This window comes from Heptranchias perlo, chromosome 31 (genome assembly GCF_035084215.1).
Source record: "Heptranchias perlo isolate sHepPer1 chromosome 31, sHepPer1.hap1, whole genome shotgun sequence".
Lineage (NCBI taxonomy): Eukaryota > Metazoa > Chordata > Chondrichthyes > Hexanchiformes > Hexanchidae > Heptranchias > Heptranchias perlo.
Genome location: NC_090355.1, coordinates 13,962,292 through 13,978,502, shown reverse-complemented (window position 1 = coordinate 13,978,502; position 16,211 = coordinate 13,962,292). Strand labels below are relative to the sequence as shown.

At 42.0% G+C, this 16,211-nt stretch overlaps 1 protein-coding gene across 1 annotated transcript in view; it reads left to right on the top strand.

Annotated features, from left to right (window-relative positions):
* Positions 1-8,345: 8,345 nt before the first annotated feature.
* Positions 8,346-16,211, top strand: part of LOC137300332 (collagen alpha-1(II) chain-like) — a 58,676-nt gene continuing 50,810 nt past the window's right edge. Inside the window, exons 1-6 of the mRNA XM_067969417.1 lie at positions 8,346-8,429; positions 8,786-8,839; positions 9,413-9,457; positions 10,936-10,980; positions 12,425-12,532; positions 16,033-16,086. Of these exons, the coding sequence (XP_067825518.1) occupies positions 8,346-8,429; positions 8,786-8,839; positions 9,413-9,457; positions 10,936-10,980; positions 12,425-12,532; positions 16,033-16,086 (390 nt within the window). The remainder of the gene's footprint in view (positions 8,430-8,785; positions 8,840-9,412; positions 9,458-10,935; positions 10,981-12,424; positions 12,533-16,032; positions 16,087-16,211) is intronic.

Genomic DNA, 16,211 nt, shown 5'->3' with positions numbered 1-16,211 from the left:
GACCAGCTTGATTTCATGGTCTGTCCTCTAAAACAAGCTGCCAGCTATCCATATGATTATGACTTTAGCAACACCACATCGGAGACACTGGGGGAGCCACCGAACAGGGGCAAAGCACTTCCCCTAAAGCCACGAGGCAACCTTCAAGTGCTTCCCTTCATGGACAATTATAAAACATCATTGGTAGAGTTCACAGAATATGTTACTTGTTCATATTCTTTGGAGGAGAAAAATTGGAATGGAAATTTTTTTCCAGACTAGACTAAATCTATTAATCAAATGCGTTACATGCCAAAAATATCTAGTCAACTGAGCAATGTTATAGTCCAATGTCTCTCGAAAAGACAATCATTTACGTTTCAAAGTTTCCTTCTACAATATGCTTTAGATAAGTTTCTGATAGCATAACAACAACAACAACTTGTATTCATATAATGTCTTTAATGTAGTAAAACATCCCAAGGCGCTTTGCAGGAGCGTTATCAAACAAAATTTCACACCGAGCCGCAGAGGGAGATATTAGGACAGATGACCAAAAGCTTGGTCAAAGAGGTAGGTTTTAAGATGATGGTAAATAGGGTAAAGCTTTGTGGGGGACTGCAACTCTTTCAAGAACTTTTCCAGTGTTCATTGGAAGAAAGAGAGAATGAAAGAGAGAGAGAAAGCAAGCAGTATTTATACAGCGCGTTATCACATTTGTCAAATGTCCCAAAGCACTTCATATACAATGACAAAAGCAAAATACTGTGAATGCTGGAAATCTGAAATAAAAACAGAAAATGCTGGAAATGCTCCAGGTCAGGCAGCATCTGTGGAGAGGGAAACAGAGTTAATGTTTCAGGTTGATGACCTTTCGGCAAGACTGGAAGAAGTAAAGGTTTAACAGTTTTTAAGAAAGTACAGAGCCAGAGAAAGGGGGGAGAAGGAGAGGGGAGGAAAGAACATAAGGGAAGGTCTATGACAGGGTGGAGGGCGGGAGTGATTAAATGACAAAAGCGATGATGGTGCAAGGCAAAGGGGGTGGTAATGGGACAAGTTGAGAAACAAAAGATGGATCTAGAGGAGCTGTAAATGGCAACATCAGAACCAATACCAGCACCTGCTGTCTGAAGAAATGGGAGCAGTGGTTATGATCTGAAGTTATTGAAATCAGGGTTGAGTCCAGAAGTTGTAAAGTGCCTAAACAAAAGATGTGGTGCTGTTCCTCAAGCTTCTGTTGAGCTTCATTGGAACAGTGTAGGAGGCCGAGGACAGAGTAGTCAAAGTGGGAGTGGGACGGAGAATTAAAATGGCAAGCGACCGGAAGCTCGGAGTCATGCTTGCGGACTGAACGGAGGTGTTCAGCAAAGCGATCACCCAATCTGCATTTGGTCTCCCCAAATGTAGAGGAGACTGCATTATGAGCAGCGAATACAGTAAACTAAATCGAAAGAAGTACAAGTAAATTGCTGTTTCACCTGGAAGGAGTGTTTGGGGCCCGGGAGGCTGGGCTTCTCTAGACCCATCTTTTGTTTCTTTACTTGTCCCATTACCATCCCCTTTGTCTTGCACCATCATCAATCACTTCTGTTATTTAATCACTCCTGCATTCCACCCTATCACAGACTTTCCCTTTTGTTCTTCCCTCCCCTCCCCTCCCCTCCTCCCCCCCCCGCTTTCTGTCACTCTGTACATGCTTAAAAACTGTTCATTCTTTACTTCTTCCAGTTCTGCCGAAAGGTCATCGACCTGAAACGTTAACTCAGTTTCTCTCTCCACAGATGCTGTCTGACCTGCTGCGTATTTCTAGTATTTTTTTTATTTCACATGCAATGATTTAGTTTGAAATACCAGTCATTGTTGTTCTGTAGATAAATGCAGCAACCATTTTGCCCAAAGCACGATCTCACAAACAATAATGAAGTGAATGACCAGCTAATGTTTTGTGATATAGCACAGCATACTACAAAACATGTGCTTTCCAATGATTTAAATATCGTATATACTTTACAAAGATAGCAATACTATACATTGCACTTCACAACATCTTTTAAAATCTGATTTATAATCAAAGCACCACTGATCTAAAGGTAATTTTTAGTTCTCAGTCATGTAATGTGTAAAGATCCAAGTTCCAAAGTGTATCTCATCAACTGGTAGGATGTCATCGGACTTTCTCGGATTGAGATGAAGGCTTATCTGCTTAATTGCCATGAATTGGGATTTAGTAGATCGAAATAATAGATGGGAAAAACAGAACTGTAAGTAAAGAATAAATGAGAAGGTTGTAAAGTTTATTAGCAATGTGAATTACTGTATGCCTGCTTTATATTTCTAGGGTTCCACTGGTAAACCTGGACTCCCAGGACCGCAAGGACCTGTAGGCATGTATGTAAGTGCTAAGCAAAACTAACTGTTTCTCATATAAATTGGCAAAAAATCCATTAATCAAAACACTAATTGCATCGTTAAGTTTGGACTCCCATCAAATGCTACCAAAAATGCAAAGATTTGATGCTTCAAATGTAATACATGATTGTATGCATAAAGTAGGAGAAATCCACTAATAGCAGGTAAGCCAGATATTTATATGAAGCTATTTGGGAGCATTTGCTGTGTGCTTAATGATAGCGCCTGAAGTCTGCAGCAGGACGATCGCTGAAGCAAAGCTACTGCAGCCCTGGCAGTTTATATCAAAGCTGTTGAGATACATTCCACAGTATTGTTGCGTGCATATTAGTGTTATTTTCACAACACCTGTCACTGTTGATAAGACCAGTGAAAACACAGCGATAGCACCAGTATTGTCAAACACATTGCATGACTGACTCACTTTATGGAGCTGAGTTGCCTCCTGTGCACCGATGCCATAGAAACAGTGCAGCCCCAATCGCAAAACAGGTGCTGCATCTTATCACTGTGAGAGCTGCTAACTATGAGTCATGTATGCAGTGGTACTGGTTACCTTTTTACATTATAACTCTAACGTAATTACTAACTAGACTGTTTCATCAGTGATAAAGAAAGACAAATTGATATAGTATCTTAACCACATCTCAAAGTGCCTCACTTATAAGTGCAGTTACTGTTGTTATACAGGCAAACACAACAGCCATAAGGTGAATTTTACCACTCTGTTAAGTAATTTTCCGTCCATCAGAGGCCTCGGTGATTTTATCTGCAAGTCCTCATTTAAATGTCACCGGCTCACTTCCCGCCTGAAATGGATGGGATGGAGGCTGCAGAGCAGCGGCTGCTGACGGAGGGAGATCGGGCAGTCCTTCGCCTCCCCCATGTAAGTGGTGGGGAGGGGGTTTCAGGAGGGTTTTGAGGGAGAGAAGTCCAGGGTAGGGGAGGCCAACATTTTTTTTGTGGGGCCTAGAGGAACGCTCCAGCTCCTCCAGGCCCTACAATGGAAAGTTTTACACCTACCTCTGAGGAAACTCTTCCGTCCTGCAGACCAATTTCCACTATCACCTGAGGAAGGAGGAAGCCTCCGAAAGCTTGTGGATTTTAAAATAAAATTGTTGGACTGTAACTTGGTGTTGTAAAATTGTTTACAATTGTCAACCCCAGTCCATCACCGGCATCTCCACATCCTGCAGATCAGCTTCAGCCTGGCAGAAAACCCACGGCAGCTTCATTGCTCAGGCCCCAGTTAAAATGGAATCACGGTACAGTTGAGATCATAGGACCCGGGTTTGCATAAACTCATCAGGCCCCCGCCTGCTTTAGGCGGGCACCTTATCTGCCTGCACAACCCTGCAGTTAAAATCAGAAATGGCACAAAAGGATCGAGTTCCGAGCAGGGAGGTAACCTGCTACTTTTTAATTTGCCCCATTTTTGGCAGTGTTGATTGAGGAACAATGGCCAGGATGCCTGGAGAGCTCCTTCCTCTTCTTTGAATAGTGCTATGGATTCTTTAACATCCACCTGAACCACTGGAACAGAAAGGACAGGACCTCAATTTAACAGTCCATCTGAAGGATGGCACCTCCAAAACCATTGTTCTCTCTCAATACTGCACTGGAGTGTTAATCTAGATCACTGAGTCCTCCGGTCTATTACAGCGGAACTTTACTGGGTTATTTAAATTCTGAAAAAGACTTCATAGTTCACTTTTGAGTTATGGATCTTTAACATATAAACTAAACCAAATAATGCTCCCTCTGGTACAATATCCTCTGTTTAATACACAACTGATCCTGTTGTTTTCACAGTACATACCAGATATATTTTACTACAGGAACAATAAAAACAAAATGCAAGTGTGAAATCTTCCATGCATGTGATCCCAACCATATGTGCCAAACCTGTATCTCACATATAGTGTCATTAGAAGAGGCATCAATTGTAGAGTGGATTATGATATTTGAAACTCCTGAAAGAGCATTAAATTGATAAATATCTAGTTGCAATGTACTACTGGGTTTATTCCAGTCAGGAGAATGGTTTCACATAGCCAGACACAAGGGTATAAAATTAAGAAGCCTCAAGCAACATTAGAGGTTAGAAGATGCTTTAACACCCCCCCACACACACACAATTGAGGTTGAAATGACAAACTCCTTTAAAAGGAGCTGGATAAGTATCTGGTTAAGGTTGGGAATGGGATTAGTGGTTACACGGATAGTTAAAGATTGAGATGATGAATTATTTCATGGGATACAATCATCTATATGCTGCCAGGGGTTGAAGTGTTTATCTGGAGGACAGAATACCACAGTTCAATAGTGGAGATGTGAGAATATTCTGGATTTTGATTTCTGAAAATTGTGGAGTAATTATGCTGAAGTTTCCCTTCGAAGATTAAATGGGTGAGGTAAGAATCCATGATGGGGTAGAAATGAATATGGTCAATGGAAGGAATGGGCTTGATGGCAAAAGATCTTTTCTCATTCCATGCCATGCCATGTGAAGTAAACATCAAAATTTCAACATACCCCATTGATTATGGGATGTCTGCTAAATTTAGATGTAAGAGATAGCCATGTCTCGTTTATTTCCGGACATTATTTACATTTTACTGTTTTCACAGCCTGCAGTAAACCAGTACCATAAAATCCATTTCAGAAATAAGTGAGGTGCTTTGAGACAGATGTAATTCATCTTAGGGTATTCTCTGAATAAACAGATTTGTTTACTTTGTTGCTTCCTGTAATTGTTTGATCTTTGGGCCTTGCTTATAGGAGGTTTTATCTTTTAACCCTGACATATTACACTGGGTTTCTTTGTTTAACTAGGTTGTGATTGTAAATCAAAATTCTAATTTATTTCACTTTTATGTCTTCACTGGTCATTACAGAATGTTATCGCACCCTCCTGATATTTTAGATGGCAGAATTACATTGGAAATTTGGTGGAATTCAATGTGTTGTCTGTTACCTGCAGGGATTCCCTGGTCCTTTGGGTGAACGAGGAAAGCCAGGATCAAGAGGAGCCAAGGTATTAAAGGCACTATTCCTGCTAATAAGCAATTTTATCGCCTATTCCAATGTTTTAACAGTGACGTACAAGTCTAAGGTGCCACCTTTTGAAAGTTCATTTTGTGAAGAACAACTTTGAGGGCTGAACAAAACTTTGTTCATTCCTTTGCAGTTCTTCCTGGTTCATTTCTCCATCTTGTCTCTTCTAACTTCCATACAGCTTTCTGCTTACTCCTTACAGTCAACTGTAACCACACACAAAGCTCCAACATCACTGGCCTGTGACATACCCCAGCAGCAGCAGTATCAATCTACCACTTATCCTTCCTCTGAATAACCAAGGGCATCTTAAAAAAAAATACACCAAAAGTATAAATGCACAATCCCCAGCATGCTCATAAACAGAATACATAACATGCTGGCAGTAAATTAAGTCAGCTCAGTTACATGTGCGTTATTATCAATGGCTTATGCCTGTGATATGCTGAAGTCTTTCAACCATAACTCTTATTTTTCATAATCTACTGTTTCTTGACATCTGTCCTCTATTAATAGATGAGCTGGGCCATTTTCTTTTATATTTGACTTTTGTTTTACTCTGTTTGTGTAATGCATTGTCATCAAAGTTTTCAGTCTCTTAGAAATTGTGAAAGTTGAAACGTGATCTATTTACATCAACATTTAAACCATGCTTGTAATTAAAATGATAATTTTCAGCATCTGATGAAAAGAAATGGGTGATAGTTATTACAAACAAAACCTCGGTGTAATGTCGCAAGCAGCAAGAAGGAAGGTCAATCTGTTCATTGTATCTGAACCCTAAAATGAGATTATGGGCGAAAAATTGGGCCGTGTAGCGCCCGTTGTTTCGGCGCTACGCGGCCTCCCGAAGTGCCAAGATGGCGACTTGGCTGTGCGCGCACGTTTCCAGTGTGATGTGCGCATGTGCAAATACCGAACGCTGGCAGCATGTAAAGTAGGGAGAAAATGCGGACAATCAGTGTACCAGGCTGATTTAAAGTGATAGACACCATTTTGGACCTTAACGCTCAACTCAATGCACAGTCTTAATCACACACACCTGAACATGTCTAAGAGTGCCTGGAGGACCCCCCCACCAGTGCTATTTAAAGGGGCCATGCAGGTGTTGCAGGTTAGTTTTTTTTTTATTCGTTCACGGGATGTGGGCGTCGCTGGCAAGGCCGGCATTTATTGCCCATCCCTAATTGCCCTCGAGAAGGTGGTGGTGAGCCGCCTTCTTGAACTGCTGCAGTCCGTGTGGTGAAGGTTCTCCCACAGTGCTGTTAGGTAGGGAGTTCCAGGATTTTGACCCAGCGACAATGAAGGAACGGCGATATATTTCCAAGTCGGGATGGCGTGTGACTTGGAGGGGAACGTGCAGGTGGTGTTGTTCCCATGCGCCTGCTGCCCTTGTCCTTCTAGGTGGTAGAGGTCGCGGGTTTGGGAGGTGCTGTCGAAGAAGCCTTGGCGAGTTGCTGCAGTGCATCCTGTGGATGGTGCACACTGCAGCCACAGTGCGCCGGTGGTGAAGGGAGTGAATGTTTAGGGTGGTGGATGGGGTGCCAATCAAGCGGGCTGCTTTATCTTGGATGGTGTCGAGCTTCTTGAGTGTTGTTGGAGCTGCACTCATCCAGGCAAGTGGAGAGTATTCCATCACACTCCTGACTTGTGCCTTGTAGATGGTGGAAAGGCTTTGGGGAGTCAGGAGGTGAGTCACTCGCCGCAGAATACCCAGCCTCTGACCTGCTCTCGTAGCCACGGTATTTATATGGCTGGTCCAGTTAAGTTTCTGGTCAATGGTGAACCCCAGGATGTTGATGGTAGGGGATTCGGCGATGGTAATGCCGTTGAATGTCATGGGGAGGTGGTTAGACTCTCTCTTGTTGGAGATGGTCATTGCCTGTTAGTTGCTGGATTATTGCTTTCAGCTGCTGGTGAAATAGGAAGTGTTTTTTTTGAAGCTCCCTATTCTTACTGAGAGTTGCTACAGTACATTTGAGAGTGGTTTGGCAGGTACTGCCTTACAGTTCTGAAAGTTACAACCGTGGTTGAACAAGATTCCTGGCAACCATGGGTGGTCTGCTAGGGCTCCCGCTGGGCATTGAACACAACTGGGAGCATGCAGAGAGGCCACGCACGGCAGGTCAAGCTGCGAGGAGAGGAAGGACAAGGAGGTGCAGGGCACTGAGCAGGAGGCCGTATCCAATGAGGGCTTTATGGGACCAATTCTTTTATCTCAACGTGAGCGAGGAGCATTGCATCCGACGGCTGAGGTTCACCAAGGAGGCCGTGACGAAGATCTGTCAACTGGGGCAGCCAGAACTGCAGCCTCAGAGCAGGACAAGGACGGCATTGCCTGTGTCTGTGAAGGTAACCTTGGCACTGAACTTCTACGGCTTAGGATCATTTCAGACCTCTGCTGGTGACATATGCAACATCTCGCAGTATGCAGCACACTACCGCCTAAGGGAGGTCACAGATGCGCTGATGAGGAACTGGTTCATCACCTTCCCTCTGGACAGAGACAAGCTGAATGAGCGAGCGCAATTCGAAATTCCAATATGTTTTATGCTGATTCAGCCGGATTGCACTGAAAAAGCCAGCACAATCTAGCGGAAACTCTGGGCCCTGATGTTTAACTTACAATGCTTAGTAATTCTAGGATTGTACTTCATGTTAAATAACATTATGATGGTTTTGGAGTACCTGCAGCTACAGAATTCACTGAGTTGAGTAAATGATCAGGTCTCATTTTAGAAAGTAGAGTATATTTTTCGGAATATATTTTCCAATCAGTGTGTTTCAAGTAAAACACTTAGTGGACTCACAGTATGTTCTCCCGTGTGCTATTTTTGGTCAGACGTTAACTTATTTATTTTGTACAGCTTAACATTGGCCTAAAAATAGCACACAGAAGAATGCAATCCAAGTGCATTAGCTGTTCTTACCTGAACTTTGCTGATCAGAAAATACATACTTCCTATTATTTATCATCCTTTCAGGTAAAATGTGATTTATGACATGCAATGATGTGTTTGTATGAAGTTCTTGACTAAAGTGAATGAATAATTTTATTTCTGTTTAAATATAATTGAACAGATTCCTCGTGATGGTGCAGTTTTTTTGCATGATCTTTTTACCTTTTGGGAAGAGAAAATAGATTTACATTGAACTGTTTTGGTGGATTAATGGATAATAATAGGGACACCAGTGAATGAGGAAGCATTGTTTCTTCCACGACTGTAAAGTAACAAACTGGGTTTGCCTGCCATTATTTGGTGCTTTCAAATGAGTGTCTGTTCCATATAATTGTTTATCACGTGTGTATCTTCATTAACTATACGATAATTAATTTTAGGGAGAACCAGGTAAACGGGGGCTACCCGGACAATCTGGGAAACCAGGTCTGAAAGTAAGTAAGACTTCTTAATTAAAACTATTGAAGAAATGTTACCAATTGTGAACTTTGGTTTGAATTATTATATTGAAAAAAACAATGAAATCTGTGCCTATAATGACCAGATAACAGCTTCAAGTAGCGCACAGTGTGTTGGAACACTAGCGCACTGCATCAGAGCACATTGGAGCATGAGCTTGGTACATGACAGAGGGAGAGGTCACAGGTTCAATCTGAGATGTTGTTCTCTGCTGTGTTGCTGAGGAAATATGCAAAGACTCAGTGTATCCCAACAGGAGAGGAACAGAAGACGAATAAAATCGAGAAAGCCATGCTTTCCAATGCCTAATTCAAAGCATTGTAGGCTTAAGAGTATGCACATTGCCTGTCCTCTCTATCACATGAAATGCAGAGCCTGAGGAGAAAAAAGGAAATAAGGGAAAGAGAGCAAATCAAATTTGTATCAACTGTGATTATATGAACCGTTTCACTGTCATTAAAATGGTCTGTAAGTGATAAGGCTTTGCATTTTTTTTTTAAAAATCCAAAGCTCTTGAAACTAATTCTCCAAATGGAACTATGTTGCAGGGTCCACGCAGCAAGCCTGGTGAGAGAGGGTCTCCTGGACCACCAGTACGTATTCAATCCCCACCACTTACCAACAAGAATAGGGTCCTTTTCTTTGCATGATATAAAATGCTTTTTGTTTTCATTTTGTTGTACGGAAACACATGCATAAATATTTCTACTGTTTGTCAGATGAGTTTCTTATGATTTGTTAGCTTTCTGCTGAGGTACCCTAGCAATTTAAAGATTTGGTTGCCATGGAGATGGTTGCATGTTCAAGTCCCAGGCCCAGCTGTCATTTAAGTACTCCTGCCCTCGGTTGGATGATTTCCACCAGGTCTCATTGTCATGGAGCGAGTGCTTCACTGGACAGGATTTATCTTTCCTTGCTTAGATTTCACCTTATGCCCATTTTGAGGGTTGGGTCTCATTACCATGACGCCAGTGGGTTGCTGGCAACAAATTGGTGCCTTGCTTCAGATTGCCTGCACCGGGCTAGCACAATATATCAGGCAGCCCAGAGGCTGACCCCACTGGCAGCAAGATAGATCTGAGGGAGGTGGGGTGAATGGGGGGCAGGGGAGTTCGGGGCAGCAGTGGCCCACATTGTTCTTGTGCAGCCCAAGGAGCGGAAGGACTCCTGCTCCTCTTGGCCCGCAAAAATAATTTTAGCACTTACCTTTGCAGGCCACTTCTGCTGTACCGCCATGTTTTACTGCATGGAGCGTCTGCAGTGCTGCTCCACCCAGGCGGCAGTCAAAATGACATTGGGATCCAATATATGTCGTTGCCTAACAAACTGATGCAGATCAGTTCTGTGCTTTATTTAGTAACTACTGGGATAAATCATTTGTCATTTGTAAACTGAGAAAAGTAGTGGGATTGTTGTATCTATAAGAAAAGACTGCAGTGGCCATTATAGTACACGCATCTCTGCCCTTTCTGGTACCACTAAATATCAAATGTTAGTAGTCAGAAATGTCTGTACAATAAACGACAAGGAAGTAAATACCCATCTGCTGACATGGTTCATGTGATATCATATTGACTCTTGTTGAATGTGATTCTACTTTTATGCTGAGATCTTTAAAAATGTTCCCCCTATTTTCCTCCCCTACTTTTGTCCCCTCTAAACTATGCATCACTACTTGGTTTGGGAGGGCAGACAAGTGATCAGCTCCCAGGTCCATGCTCATATCATTCCGGAGAGACTAACGAGAGGTGCTAAAGAGTGGTTAACAGAAACCTTCTCCTTAGTTTTCTCTCCTCTTGCCCTGATGGGGACGTAGCTCACCTTTGTTCAACATTTTCCTTTTAAGAAAAAAACGTGAATAGGAATTTGCTGCAGAATAATGTCCTACCATTCTGTAACACACTCGTCAGCACCCAAACTATTGTACCCCACCCCAGCTGCAACGCTTATTTAGTAGGAAAGTAAATTGAAAGTTGAACTGAAACATGTCGTTCTTTTACTCTGATAATGTTTTTCTAACATAACTCGATGATAATGTTTTGTTTTAAAATCATTTACTTTGCATTTCCAGGGCAGAATAGGGGATCCAGGCCACAAGGGACTAAACGGATATCCTGTAAGTCTTCTCTGATATAAAAGCATTATGAACATTTTATTTCTAAATTTTGTTTGATATGTGTCCAACTTTGTAGGAAAGGGCTCTATGTCACTCTTGCTGAGGAGGCTGTGTAATTTAACACCAGTATTTTATGTTTGTCTGTGTCTTGTTTCTCTGTTAAAGTTAACATGTATCTCCTATGGACCTGCTCCACAGATATGGAGTATACATTATTTGATTTAGTTGTCTTGTACACAGTGGCAGTAAGACTTGCATTTATATGGCAATTTATTGTTCCTCTCATAATATCTCAAAGTGTTGCATATCCAATGAAATACTATTTGTTACAATGAAATGAAATACCTATCCAATGTATATTATTTAGGCAAACATGTTGGCCTTTTTGAACACAGCAGAATCCCACACACAGCAATGAGATAAATGACCAGTTGATCTGTTTTTGGTGCTGTTGGCCGATGAAGGAATGCTGGCCAAGGCACCGGTAAAGCTCTTCTTCAAACAGTGCCATGGGATCTTTAGCACACACCTGAACCAGCAGGGCAGACAAGTGAAGCCTTAGTTCAAAGGATGGTGCCTTTTAATAATCCTTCGCTCCCTCAACACTGTACTGTGTTTTTAGATCATGTGCGTAAGTCTTGAACCCAAGACTTTCTGACTCAGAGATGACAATGCTACAACTGAGCTAAGCTAACAGTAAAGTGCATTTAGTGGCATTTCTGTCACTTGTTTGTAGTTACAGCTGTCATCTGAACACTGAGCAATTTAAGTCCCTTGGTGTGCAGTCAAGAATTTATGTAAACATCTGAAAAGTTACACTAAAGAAAATGGCAAGAGGGAATTAAACCCACAAATGCAAACACTTACTCACAGTTGTAGTTGGGTATATTTATTACATGTACTTGGCTGTATTTGTTGTTGTTACCTTGTGATTACGAATTTATACATTAAAGCAGGAGCATTGAATTGCCTGCACTGGCATGTTGCTAGCATCTGAATGGGGAGACACAACACTGGATTAGTACTCCAGAGGGTTAGACTGATAATGAAATCTGGAAATAAGCTGACATCAGTAAAAGTGATCATGAAGCTGTCAGATTGTCATTAAAAACCCAACTGGTTCAATTAATGCCCTTTAGGGAAGGAAACCTGCTGTCCATACCTGGTTCTGGCTTGTATGTGATTCCAGTCCTCACCAATGTGGTTGACTCTTAACTGTCCACTGAGGAGGCCAAGCAAGCCAATCAAGTACCACCACCTTCTCAGGGTAACTCGGAATGGACAATAAATGCCAGCATAGCTAGCGACACCCACATCCCAAGAATGAATTTTTTTAAAACCCACACGCGTAGCTGGCCTTGTCCTCAATTCACGAGCAGTGTCTTGGGAGGCCAGGTATATATTCTAAACAATCATGATTATCTGTAACATGTCTCATCCTCAGGGTCTACCTGGAAGCTCTGGCACTGTTGGTGCCATTGGCAAGATGGGACCCCCAGGTGACCGAGGACCATTTGGACCAACAGGACTCCTTGGACCCCCTGGATATAAAGTATGTGTTGCAAGAAAAGAATCACTGGTTTTTACTGTTGACAGAAAAAAATAAATAATATAAATTAAATCATTCCCATAGACTTGCTTGCAACCACAAGTTATGGCAGATGGCCTCAAACCGGAATCATCATTTTTAAAAATAGCAATGATATCACTGAGCTCTGTGCCAGGGATATGTTGTTAGTTAAATGTATTTTGTATGTTTCCCAGTAATCTCCTGTATCTGTTTTCTTCTAACAGTTTCAGATTGTGCCTTAAGAATTTCACTGTTTGGGATGGGTGCATGATCAAAAGGGCATTGCCTTCATGAAAAAGTTACTTAAAAACCATTTTTATTTGCTTGTGAGGAGGGAGAAGGTCTTTCCCCATTTTATCACAATGGCATTACTCACAAGTGATGTAATGAAGTGTTTCAGTGCAGTTTATATCATCGCTTCTTGGTTTTGCAAACATATAAAAGCTTTGCAGAACAGCTTTTCATGAAACCAGTGCCCCTTTAACTTGCACAGGACAAGCACGCTCAGTAAAATACAGTCAATAAGTAAGTTCTGATGAGTTCCAGCAAAATGTTACCCATCTTTCCCTTTTGGTGTTGACTGTATTTCCAGTGTTTTCCTTTTTTTTATTTCAGTACTTTTTAGATTGTGAGTTTGCTCTTGCAATGCATATATGACCATGTTGAAAGAAAGTACAGATCCAGTTCCATGGATTATAAACATTCTGTTTGCAGCCTTTTATGAACAACCTATTCGAATATACTAGGTGGGCAGAGAATTAAGTGATTTTTTTCAACTTCAACTCAATCAGATTGGGTGTTGTAAGCTTAACTGAGTCGAACATTTATCCAGAATTTTCAGGCTGTAAAACACAAAGTTGCATTGAAAAGGTACACCAAAGCATTTAAAAAATTTCATCTTCAAAATGATGCTGTGCAATATAGGTGTAGAAACACTTAACACTTGTATGAAATGACTTTGTCCACTTTTACAAAGGTGTTAACCTGTTTATTTTAATTAGATAAACATCTCCAAAATACACTAATATTGCTCTACGTAGTTTCGGAGGTTATAACTCCAATATCTTTTGATTATGATACCGAGGGGGAACAATTGGATAGGGCCTGTTTTTGGGCGGGAGTAGCACGATCCGCTGTTACCCTGCGCCCAATGGTCCCTGCACAGGCAGGACGAGATTTTCGTCAGGCCTGAGGACTTACCTGCAATCTGCGTTGGAAATCAGCTTTGAACAAGGATTCCATGCAATTTGCACTTTCTACCAGCAGGGGGAGCTCCAATCTATTAAAGGCAGGCTGTGTGTTTGAAATCTTTAAAGGTAGCTGGTACCGGTTATTTGCTGCATAGAACAGCCTGATGTCTGCACAGAGTCTTAACGGAGAACAGATGTCGCACACGTAAAGTGCAGATGCAGGTCCCATCCCTATGTTTAGATACTGATGAGTTATGTTGAAACATTGAATAAAGGTTGCGCACCATTAAATCCCACATCCTCCAATCTGCCAATCTGAATTTGTACCAGGCCTGCGAGAGTCCGTGCACCAAGGTTCTCTGCTGATGCACCAGAGGCCTTGGTGCAAGAGGTGGACAGAAAGAGGGACATCCTATATCCGCTGGGGGGGGGGGGGGGAGGGGGGAAGCAAGAGGCCCTCCAGGCAAACACCCAAAAGGCAGTGGGAGGCAATATGGGATGAAGTCAATGCCAGGTGCACAGCATCATGAACATGGATGCAGTGCAGGAAGAAGTTCAATGCTTTGACATGAGTGGTCAAGGTAAGTGAGGTCAACTGTCAAGTGGCGTCTCCTACCAACTGCACCACACACTACACCCCCCATCCCCCACATACCAACAAACTCACTTTTTCCATCAGTACTCAACTCTTTCAACCAGATGCTTCATCTCACCCTTATACATTATCATCTTTTGAGCCACCTACCCACACACACTGGCAGCTATTCAACCATGGTAGGCATATCACTCAGACACACGTCCTTTGCAGGAGGTGGTGGTGCATATCAGGAAGCAGCAAGTGGCAGTGGCATTTAGCCCCTCGAGCCTGTTCCACCATTCAATGAGATCATGGTGAATCTGTGACCTCACTCCATATACCCGCCTTAGCCCCATATCCCTTAATACCCTTGGTTCACAGAAATCTAACAATCTCAGATTTAACTTTCACAAGTGAGCTAGTATGAATTGCCATCTGCAGAATAGCATTCCAAACATCTCCCACCCTTTACGTGTAGAAATATTTCCTAACTTCACTCCTGTATGTCCTAGCTCTAAATGTTAGGCTATGTCAACTCTAGGAGACCTCCAAAAATAGTTACAAATGTCTCTGCAGCCAGAAGCAATAATCCAGCCACTAACCTGTAAATCCTGCATGGTCCCTTTAAATAGCATTGGTGGTGGGTCCTCCAGGCACTCTAAGACACGTTCAGATGGTCGGGGTTAAGACTGTGCGTTGAGTTGAGCGTTAAGTCCCAAAATGGTGTCTCTCACTTTAAATCACTGTTGCACACTGATTGAAACCATTTTCTCCCTACTTTACATGATTTCAGCATTTGTTATCTGCACCTGCGCTAACTCCTATACCAAGATGGCGTCTGGCGCACATCACGCTGGAAACGTGCGTGCGCATCCAAGATGCCATCTTGGATGTCGGTGAGGATGCAGAGCGCCAAAACAACGGGCGCTGCACAGCCCAATTTAGCGCCCCTAGTCTTTGAAAACAAGCAGGTATTTAAATGGTATTGGCAACCCAACCATTAATGTTATTCCCAGAATAACAGTCTGTTGAAGTATTAGGTTTAAGAGCTGTGTTTTGGCCAGTGAACCAATGGTCCCAGTCCCTGTGATTGAAATAATTGGGATTGAGAATCCCTCTGTAATTAACAAAATGGAGAACTGTGTTTTTTCAGGCATTTTTAAAAAGCACAGAATATTCCTACCCTTGTTATATTTTACTCCATCACTTGTGTGACAGAGTAAATTGTCATTTTAAACCATATCTAAGGATAGAACTGGGCATACATTATCCATAAAAACACGAAGGTGGCCATAAAATGAATATGTTTTAATTTTTAAAATGGGAATAGGATGTGTTTATGCTCATCAAGCTGTAGTTCACGAGTACAATGGAGTGAAATATTGTTTTCCAATTCTGTCATCTAGGATCAACATCCAGCATTAGGTGAAGAGTAAAGTTTCCTTTCTTCTGCCCCAATAATGTGCTGTGGGGACATACAGGGAATTCAATTGAGACTATCCAAATGTGTTTTAAGTAGGACTCCTAACAACTAACTGGGAGAAGAGCCCTTCATCCCATCAGACTGAGCTGGACACAAATCCAGGTCCTAGTGATCAAATGTTTGATGCAATATGTGTTTTTCTTTTGGCCCCTCTAACTATTTATGAAAAGTCTTCAATCATTAAGTTGATTGGAAAATAGTCTTCTGTAACTCATGCTTGATACCTTTACAGGGAAGAGAAGGAGCTGTCGGACCTGATGGACCCTTTGGACAGACAGGGGAAAAGGTAAAATATTTGTATTGAAGTGCGCAAACATTTCTGGAAATATATCATTATACTTTAATCATGTGCTGTGGGATTTAACAGACCAACATTTTAGAAATTATGTACTTATTACAGAATACCAATCA